The sequence below is a fragment of the Trichechus manatus genome, unplaced genomic scaffold, assembly GCF_000243295.1.
Source record: "Trichechus manatus latirostris isolate Lorelei unplaced genomic scaffold, TriManLat1.0 scaffold00024, whole genome shotgun sequence".
In the NCBI taxonomy this organism is placed as follows: Eukaryota; Metazoa; Chordata; class Mammalia; order Sirenia; family Trichechidae; genus Trichechus; species Trichechus manatus.
In genome coordinates, this window is record NW_004443960.1 from 11,965,302 (window position 1) to 11,975,913 (window position 10,612).

Here is a 10,612-nt window from a genome sequence, read left to right on the forward strand (position 1 = left end):
CCTGACTCTTTGGTTCTTTAAAACTTTGAACTTCTAAAACCATAACCAGGGGCTAAGATCTTGCTCTTTCTCTATTTAAAAGAAAAAAGAAAGCATAAATACTGGAGATGAAACTCTAATTCTGTGAAACTCTAACTCATTAACTTTTGCAGGAAAGATCAACTTATTGGGGTTTTTCGTAATTGCTAAATTTGCTCTGGGCTCTCTAATACACAGTTCTAATCTCCACGTGGAGAATAGAAAAAGAAATGATATTGAAACATCGAGCGAAACACGGCAGTTAAAAGAGCTAGCCTTTTGTTTTTTACGATTGAGTTTTTAAATTGGAATCCATATTAACTAGGTTACATACTAACCTTTTGCTGGAAAAGGCATGAGGGACGGAGGCAATGTTCAGGTTCAACCAAGATTTCAATGTCTACTATCTGTCTTTGCAACTCCAACCAGGTACCAGGTGAATTAAGGGGAAAACCAATTTCTATATCATGTGGACGTGATGAAATTGATTATCCCCAGGCGGAACAAAGGAAGACAGAAAATAATGGGTGCCGCTCCACATCTGTGTGTCTGTCCTGCCTTGATAACTGTTTATTTGTATTGACTATTGACAATGTTTCTGTATCACACAAAGGTTTTTCATGAGCTTCAAAAGTAGAAACAGAATGCATCCGTTTCTAGGGAAACCTAAGCTTTGGAAAGCTGGCAGGTCTCGATACGGAGAGTGTATCCCTGCACACGAGGTGGTCCATTGTATAGTGACACCCCCTCCTCATTTACCTCATCCCATTTAAAAAAATTAATGCAACAGTATGAGCTGATTGTTGATGTTCGTTATTAAATCATTTATTCATCCCACACAATGATTCAGAATTATTCATTAAGCTTGCTGGAAGGAAGCTGGGTTTTACCTCCACCGTGGCTTGGGGAGGGATATGCTCTTTAAAAGGATATTTTATAACAACACAATTATCATAATTAAAAGCTACCCTGATATTCTGATGAGCTTTTGACATATTTTTGAGTACTGGCATTTCAGCACAGGAGACAGATGAGACTGAAATAGTATTCGGGAATAACATTGCTGGGGTGGGGTGGGGTGGGGAAGCCAGAGGCAATATTAAATACCATCTGTCATCATCACCCCGTATTTTATCATGGTCTTTACGTTAATCAATTTCACAAACTATCACGTGAACTTCTGGCTTTCCAAAATGAGTTCAAATTATGCTGCTGTGACCCGAGTGATTTTCGGCACTCCTGAGTTACAGACGACACTGATGCACCCCACAAGAGCCCCCCTACCAGTGCTTCCCCACCAAACAGGTCCCTCAGCCTGCGCCAGAGCCGTGTCCACATCTGACTCGGGTCTCTTGCTGACGTTGTCCATGGCTTGTCCTGTGCTTCAAAGGCCATTAAACAAACAGCCTGGTTTGGCAGGTCACCAACATTGACAAGTGACTGCAGGAAAGGCACCCATCTCTGCTTTTCCCTGGCTAAGTGAGTTCAGGTGATGATCCCAAGGCCAGTGGCCAAGAAGAGGACACCTCTCCTACCTGAAGGTGGTACGGGCGGGTAGATGCTGGCAAACAGACTGCTCTGTGTGTGTGAACCTGGAAGCCCAGCATCTGGAGCAGAGCAGATACCAAAGACTGAAGGGCTTCAAGGCAATGGGACGTGAGCCTGAGAGACTGGGCCTGTGGGTGCCGTGAGCACGTGGACTGGTCTAGCATGCAGTGGGTGCTTAATAAGCGAGCTGTCAGTTGGCCAACAAGGGAGGGGACTGAGTCAAAGATGTTCATTCCTTCATTCACTCTACAAACACTGACTAAGCATGTGTTATGAGCTAACACCTGAGCCAGGCCTCCCGCATGCAGAGATGCATAGAACATAGCCCTTGTCCTCAAGGAACTGATATTCTAGTGGGGGATTCAGACAAGGAAACACGCCATCTTCAGACAAGTAAACACTTGCAGATCAGTCTGACAAGTGCTGGGATCAAGGAGAGCTGAGGAGCAAACCTGGGGCCAGGTGGGGGCACCTCATGCAGAAGCTGTCAAGGCTGAGTAGGCATTGGCCAGGTGAAAGAGAAGAGGCCGCAGCACAAGGCAGAGAAGATCAGGAAGAGCACTGGACACCATGGTAGGGAGCTGGGCCTCCTCCTGGAGTGATGGGGGCCTCAGAAGGGTTTCAGGCTGTGCAGCAACACGCCCTCTGGCTGCTAGCTGGAGAATGGACTGGAACAGGGCAAGAGTGGACACAGGGAAACCAAGTCGAAGGTGTTGCTAAGACCCAAATGAGCGAGGATGGTAGCCTAAAGAAGTGGACAGACTGGGGCAATACTGTTGTGAGCTGCCGTCGAATCAGCCCCCGACTCACGGTGACCCCATGCACAAGGGAACAAAACTCTGCCCGGTTCTGTGCCACCCCCGTGGTCGGTTGTGGATTGGACTGTTGCGATCCACAGGGTTTTCACAGGCTGATTTTCAGAAGTGGATCGCCAAGTCTTTCTTTCTAATTTGTCTTAGGTTGGAAGCTCTGCTGAAACCCGTTCAGCATCATAACAACACGCCAGGCTCTACTGATAGACGGGTGGTGGCTGCACGTGAAGTGTATTGGCCAGGAACCGAACCCGTGGAAAGTGAGAATTCCACCACTGAACCACTACCTCCCCCATGGAGCAACATTAAAAAGGTAGAATTAAAGGGACTTGAAAGATCAGAGTCCCACCGGGCAAGATGGCCCCGACTGGAAGTGGCTTCATTAGGTTTCCAGAGCCTGATACCATCATGAGCAGAATAATAACACTAACTCCCGTGCTCTGCTTCACGCTTACCAAGCAACCTTCTGATGATAATTTGGCTTCCCACGTAGCTCTGCCTCCGGAAGAGGGTGCACTGCTGGTGTTGATGGGAGTGGCTCAGTCTTGCTCTAAATTAATCAACTGGCATTCTGGTTGTAGATATCAGTCTCTGTGATCTGTGATCATTTGAGCCACCTTGCAGACACAGACAGCCTCTGGGTGTGCCGGCAAATCTGGTTCCTGAGATTGCTTGCCTGCGGACCTGATGGGGGAGCCAGCTGGTGCACCCTGAAAGAACACCACGCTCCGGTACTCTTGCTGGGTGGTTAGCAGGCTTCTTCTGAGGAGGCCCTGGTGGAGCTTTGGTCTTCTCTCTAAATGTCTACCTATCCTCAGGTCTCAACAGCTGGGGAACTTACAGGTGGCATTTGTCCTATGATGGGGAGTCCCTGGGTGGTGCAAATGGTTAACATGCTCGGCTGCTAACCAAAAGGTTGGAGGTTCAAGTCCACTCAGACGTGCCTCAGAAGAAAGGCCTGGCGATCTACTTCTGAAAAATCAGCTACTGAAAACCCTATGGAGCACGGTTCTACTCTGACACACATGGGGTCGCCATGAGTTGGAGTCGACTTGATTTTTTTTAAAACAATGGGAAACCCAGAACTGTGTGCCAGCAAGAAGCTGGTTTATGAGCTCGGAGAAGAAACGGCAGTCATCACGAGGACGGCATGTGCGTCTCTTAACATTTGATATGAAAGGAATCGTTCCAGTGCCATTAAATGTTCTCTCTGGCATTATTCTGTTACAAACTAGTCTCCGTGGTGGTGCTGATGCCACCTTGACACTTCATTTCCTTGTCATCAGAACAGTTCTCCCCACCAACTCAAGCACGGCAGAAAATTTCAAAGGTCTTAATAGAAGTTTTCCAACTTCATCTCCGTGGAACAGTTGGAAAATGTTTCCAATTATGCAAGCTTTTTGTAAAATGTCAATAAAACACAGAAGGCCCTATTGTACTTTGCACAAGTAAATGCTAATACATTTAATGTACAAAGATGAAAAGAAGAGTTGGTGGCTTTTGTTTTTGTTAAGTGAAGCTTGCTACTGGGGTCAGGACTCCTCTCTCCGTATCCCGTAACAAATACATAAATACATTTAAATTTCAGAAGAGGAAAAAGTACACTCTGGAAAGATCCCAAAGGAGCAATGAGGACCAAAGCAAGAGCAAACAGTTGCCAACACCGGAATCCTGTGAGGTCGCTGGTGCCCACAGGAGTCAGTTGGAATGTACTATTTCTTGTGAGCTGGATGCAGCAGGCGTGGCCAGGACGAGAAACCGGGTGTGTGGGCTAGTGCTATGTGCAAGGCAGTCAGATTCTGACGTGCTCTCAAAAAAACGGAGTGCCGTCATTCTGTGTGTGTGTACACGTGTCAAATGCATGATTAGCTAAAAATCTGTAGCAGGGTGAGATCAGACTAAACACACTTCTCCCTTCCCTGAGTCTGGAAGAGGGCTTAGCCCACCTCACTAAGGCAAACTGATGAGACCCCAGCCCCTGCCCCTTAAAGCCACTTCCAGGGTTTCCTGGGTCACATCTCACTAATACTTGCTGGAAGGCTTGGCTCTTACAGATCGCTTGTCCTTGAGCAAGTTCCTGCTTTCTGGAGAAATGAGAAAAGAACCCCCTGCGTCTTCACTTCTCCTGAGGCACATGCAGCCACCTTCAGACCCACCCCCTGACCCTACCCCTGCAACTTCCCATCCCGCCACTGTGAGCACCTGCTAGGCTAGGGTTGCTCTGAAAGCTTTACAGGCCTCTTCTCATTGAATCCTCACAGTTATCCTAAGAGAGAGCTACTACTACTATTCCTATTTCACAGATGCAGAAACTGAGGCTCAGAATGATTAGGTAGCTTGTGCAAGGCCATACAGCCAGGGAGTGGTAAAGCCGGGATCAGAACCCAGTTCTGCCCAATGCCCTGTTCTCTCTATCCCCTCTGCCACACTGCAGAGGGTGCGAGAAAGATCTGGAAACCACCTCTCCAGACTACCCGTCCACCCAGGCGTTCACGTGTGGTCCCAGGGCCTCTACCTGCTTCGGTGAGCTTGTCTGCCATCTCCTGCCGGACTGACTTGCTAAGGTTGAAGTAGTCATCCTCTTCGTCGAGGCTCTGGAGGAACAGTGGAATGTGCTGGAAGACAATCGCATGCTGGCACTTGCGCTCCCCTGCGATGCTCAGCTGCTCATCCAGCCACTGGTCCTGGGCCTGCTTCAAGGCAGGGCACCTGGAGGCATCATAGAAGAACTGGGAGTTGAGGACGAGGAACAGGACGCCCCCAACCCAGAAGCTGAAATAATCATCTCCCCAAGTCTGGCAGAACTCCGCGATGGACTCGGCCGTGGGGACGTTGCCGATGTCATGGTTGCCGCTGACAAAGACCAGTGGGATCTCCCTGTCAACGTCCTTGAGCACGCGCTGCAGGTCCTCTGTCTGCTCCTTCCGCCAGGGCATTCCTGGAAGAAGAGCAAGGTTAGGTTCTAAGACCAGCCGAAGGCTGTTTATGCATTTACTAACATAAGATTAAAAACAGAATAACCTAAAATCCACTCAACCAGGCACATGGAAACTGCAAAATGCAGTAATAGCTAAAAGCAAATTGTGAGCTGGGAGCCACTGCCAGTCCCTCTGAGTTGAGGAACTCCCATCCTTCCTTCAGACCTTGGAAATCCAATGTCTTTGGGGCCATCTAACACAACAGATCAGGCAACAGCACGGAGTCAATCCTAACATTCACTATTAACCAACAGGTTGCCACGGAGAGATCCTCACTCACGGCGACCCCATGTGTGTCAGAGTAGAACTGTGCTTCATAACGTTTCCAATGGCTGATTTGTAGATCACCAGGCCTTTCTTCTGAGGCGCCACTGGGTAAACTCGAACCGCCAAACTTTCCGTGACCAGCTAAGTGCATTAACCGTTTGCATGACACAGGGACTTCAACATTCAATATTAGTGAAGCTTCATTTCTATCTTTAATTTAGATGGAAAATAAATATAAATAGTTCTGCCTTTTCTCCTCGTATCTCAATGGACCAACCTATGCAACCCCTGTGGTGCATGGAGGCAGCTTTTAAAACTAGTCCCCGACCAAAAACTCCCACTGACGTCTAGTCAATTCCTACTCATAGCAACCCCATAGGGTTTCCAAGGCTGTGAATCTTTATGGAAGCAGACTGCCATATCTTCCTCCCACGAAGTCACTGGTGGTTTCGAACCACAAATCTTTCAGTTAGCAGTCGATCGCTTAACTCACTGCACCACCAGGACTCTTTAACAAAAAACTACTTCGGTTTTTTCCAACCAGTTTACAACGAACATCTGTATACACATGGCCTTGCGGACTGTGTGAGCATCTTCATGGGATACATTCTTAGAAACTGAATGGCTAGATGAAATGGCATGTGCATCTTGCCAAATGCCCAACTCAAGAAAAAGAGGTGCTTTGTATGCCCAGCACCAGTGCATGAGGGTGCAAGGGTAAACATCTGAATGTTAAGCGTATTTCCTGACACAGGAAGTTCAGAATGGAGATGACTGTTTGGGCAAAGAGTTGGAAAGTGTGTGGGAAGCTAGGACAAAATCCCTCCCTTAGGGTCTTACCTTCCAAATCCCCTGTAACAACATATTGGAAGGTTAAATAAATGGATTTTGAAACAACCAATTCAAATCCACATCTGTGTTTTGAGCCCCTCTATGCTAACTTTCACCACCTGTCTGTCAGTTTGTCGTACTGTAGTGGCTTGCATGTTGCTGTGATGCTGGAAGCTATGTCACTGATATTTCAAATACTGTCAGGGTCATTTATAGTGGAGAGATTTCAGAGGCGCTTCCAGACTAAGACAGACTAAGAAGAAAGGCCTGGTGATCTACTTTTGAAAACTAGCCAATGAAAACCTTATGGATCACAATAGTACACTGTCTGACTGGCTTGCTTTGGACACGTCATTGGGAGGGATCAATCAGTGGTAGAGAACACCATGTTTGGTGAAGCAGAGGGCCAGTGAGGGTGAGGAGACCCTCAGTGAGACAGACTGGCACAGGAGCCACAACAATACATCTAACATGCTGGTCATTGCGAGGATAACTCCGGGCCAGACGTTTGCTTCTGTTGTACGTGGGGTCAGTGGAATCACTAGGGTTGGTGTCACCCAGTGCAGTAACTCATGGTGTCACACCCCCTTGGGGTGGGCAGGGGTGGTCAGCAACCTCCCATGGGCGGAGCTGCCCCACCCCTACCGGCCCTGCCCCGCAGGGTTCCCGGCAGCTCCCTCCCTCTGCCATTGGCCAAGGTGAAGACTCTCCTCTCCGCCTAACTGGCAGGTAATGGGGGGTGGCTGATGAGTTACCTCACTGGCGATGGCAGTAGAGGGTGGTGATGAGTTACCACACTGGTGATAAGGGTGTGGGGTGATGATGAGTTACAGCACTGGTGACGGGTGTGCGGTGATGATGAGTTACCGCACTGGTGACAGGGGTGTGCGGTGATGATGAGTTACCGCACTAGTGACACGAGGTGGGGGTGGGGGGACGGTGATGAGTTACCACACTGGTGATGAGGGTGGGGCGGTGTGATGAGTTACCGCGCTGGTGACGGGCGGGGGGTGATGAGTTACCGCACTGGTGATGAGGGTGGGGTGGTGACGAGTTACCACACTGGGTGACAGGTGACACCAACCTTAGTGACACCACTGCCTTGGTGGTCCCTCCCCTGCGACACTAGCCTACCTGCCACTGTGGACCCTGGGGTCATTTTGGTGTCACCCCCTCTGACAGTGTCGGAGGTGTGGTCCGCACCCAACACACCTCACTAGTGACCGCTACTGCATAGGGTCGCCATGAGTCGGAGCTCTTGACAGCAGCTATTAACCCACGCTAATTTAGTCAATGGATACGTATTAAGTGTCCACCATGTATAAGGCACTGATTTAGTTACTGAGGGGAAGCTGTGAACCAAACAGACACACACCCTTCTCTCTCAGTTGGGGAGTCAGATAATTTGTGAAATAAACCATAGATGCCCACCCACCTGTGTTGAACGTTCCTGTCCTATAGAGAAAGCAGAGCAGGGAAAGGACATAACCCCGGCACCGTGTCAGGCCTGAGGAACATGCTCAGCATCATGCAAAGACAACATAAGGAAAATGGTGACGAGCAGCAGCCCGACTCCCTGAGGGATGAGGAAAACTCACCTGAAAAACGCTGCCACGAGCACACGGAGACCACACCCAACATTTCATCACGGATTAAAAAGAAAGAAAGAAGAACGCCTTTATGGAGCAATTACAGCCAAGAAAGAAAACTCTAGAGCAGAAATACAGGAATTGAGAACCAGATGGTCCAAACAGGCAGATGGGACATAGGAACTGGTGGGTAGAATTCAGGAAACAAATTGAGGGAAAAGACAAAACCATTTCAGAAATGACTACTAAAGAAAAAAAAAAAAAAAACCAAACCCATGGCCCTCGAGTTGATTACAACTCATAGCGACTCTATAGGACAGAGTAGAACTGCCCAATAAGGTTTCCAAGGAGTGGCTGGTGGATTCGAACTGTCAACCTTTTGGTTAGCAGCCAAGCTCTTAACCAGTGCAGCACCAGGGCTCCGATGACTACCAGGAGGTTACTATTAATGAGATTTCCCTTGCAGCCAAGTATTTGTCCATTTTTCTAAATATTTCTGGTGAGCTTAAAAAGAATGTACTTTCTCTAATTGTTGAATACTGTTCCACTCAATCAAACTTGTTACTGGTGTGGTGCAGATCTTCTACGTCAATTTTCTTTCTTGGCCTACTTGATCTCTATCAGTTTTCAAGACACTCGGTTAAGTTTCCACTGTAACTGAGGATCGATCCATTTCTCCTTGTAATTGTCAAATTTTGTGCCATTTTCTATTCGCTATGTTATTAATGCATAAGAATTAAGAATTTCAATATCTTGCTGAAATATTTTAATATTTAATCCTAATAAAATAAGCAAATAAAAAGAAAAGAAAGACGTAATTCTATACTGATACTATGGAAAGATTTTTTATATTGTGTTTAAAAAGGTGAGGCATGGAGGAGTATGATCACGTGACTTTTATAAAAAGGCCTATACCCCACCCCCCATCCCCCAAAAAAACCCGAACCCATTGCCGTCCAGTTGATCCCGATTCACAGCGACCCTACAGGACAGAGTAGAACTGCCCCACAGAGTTTCCAAGGAGCGGCTGGTGGATTCGTAACTGCCAACCTTTTGGTTAGCAGCGTAGCTCTTAACCACTGCACCACCAGGGCTCCAAAAAGGCTTCTACATATTCTTATATTATGATAAAACTTCTCCAGAAACTCAACGAGAACTTGCAACTGTGGTTAAATCTGGAAAATGGGAATATCGGGGTGAGAGAGACTTTTACACTTGGTTTAGAACTCTTTAAATAGGTCTTTATTTTTCCTTCCTCCATTTTCCCAAGCTTGTGTGTTATTTTCTTAATTAAAAAACAAACAAAAATAATTCAAGTTAAAACGAGGTGCTTTTAGCCCCGGATCCTAAGGCTCAGGAAGATTCAGAAGAAGCCAGTCAGGTGGCTGCACTTCGATCCTGCTCTCCAGGGATGGGACGAGTGGAATCTGCTTGGGAAAGGCTGGCTGGCCCCACCGCAGGAGCTGGAGTCTGCAGACTGCTGGTCCCTGCACTGGGGGACTGACTGCACCAGGGATCAGGAGACCTCTCCAGCGGAGGTGCTGGGGGCTTGTTCATAGCCAGTGTCCCTCTCCTGCTGGACCTGGTGGACCCTGGGCTCTCAGTTCAAAGCTGCCATTGATTGGTTTTGCTTCTTGAGCTGACCTCAGACTGAGGGCATCCGTGTTGACTTACATAAGCCCTCTAAGATTCCACTGGCCGGTTCTTTCCCTATGTGAATGTACTGCTAGTTTGGGGAGGACAAATCCTTTGTGTCCTTGAAGATGACAAACCATCTCAAAGGTACTCCATGCACCAAGGCTAATTCGTTGCTACTTTCATTACCTGGTTTCCTAAAAGACCCCAAAAGTCACCCCTAGTTTTCCCTTCTTTCCATTCATATTGACTTGGTTTTTTTTTTTTAAATATATTTTTATTATATTTTAGGTGAAAGTTTACAGAACAAATAGTTTCTCATTGAACAGTTAGTACACATATTGCCATATGACAATGGTTAACAACCCCATGACATATCAACACTGTCCCTTCTCAACCTTGGGCTCCCTATCGCCAGCTTTCTTGTCCTCTCCTGCCTTCTAGTCCTTGTCCCTGGACGGCTGTGCCTCATTAGTGTCATTCTGTTTTATGGAGCTGTCCAATCCCTGGCTGAACGGTAAACCAAGGTAGTGACTTCACCTCTGAGCTAAAAGGGTGTCCGGGGGCTAGTCTCTCGCGGTTTCTCTGTCAGGCCAGTAAGTCTGGTCTTTTTTTGTAAGTTAGAATTTTGTTCTACATCCTTCTCCAGCTCTGTCCAGGACCCTCTGTTGTGATCCCAGTCAGAGCAGTCAGTGGTGATAGCCGGGCACCATCTAGCTATACTGGACTCAGTCTGGTGGAGGCCATGGTAGCTGTGGTCCATTAGTCCTTGGGACTAATCTTTCCCTTGTATCTTTAGTTTTCTTCATTCTCCCTTGCTCCCAAAGGGGTGAGACCAGTGGAGTATCTTGGATGGCTGCTCACAGGCTTTTAAGACCCCAGATGCTACTCACCAAGGTAGCATGTAGAACATTGTCTTTATAAACTGTGTTAT

General features: G+C 47.5%; 1 protein-coding gene across 1 annotated transcript in view; it reads right to left on the reverse strand.

The window, feature by feature from the left end:
• Positions 1–10,612, reverse strand: part of CPPED1 (calcineurin like phosphoesterase domain containing 1) — a 119,040-nt gene that overhangs the window by 26,287 nt on the left and 82,141 nt on the right. The window contains exon 3 of the mRNA XM_004373264.2: positions 4,894–5,316. Coding sequence (XP_004373321.1) covers positions 4,894–5,316 — 423 coding nt within the window. The remainder of the gene's footprint in view (positions 1–4,893; positions 5,317–10,612) is intronic.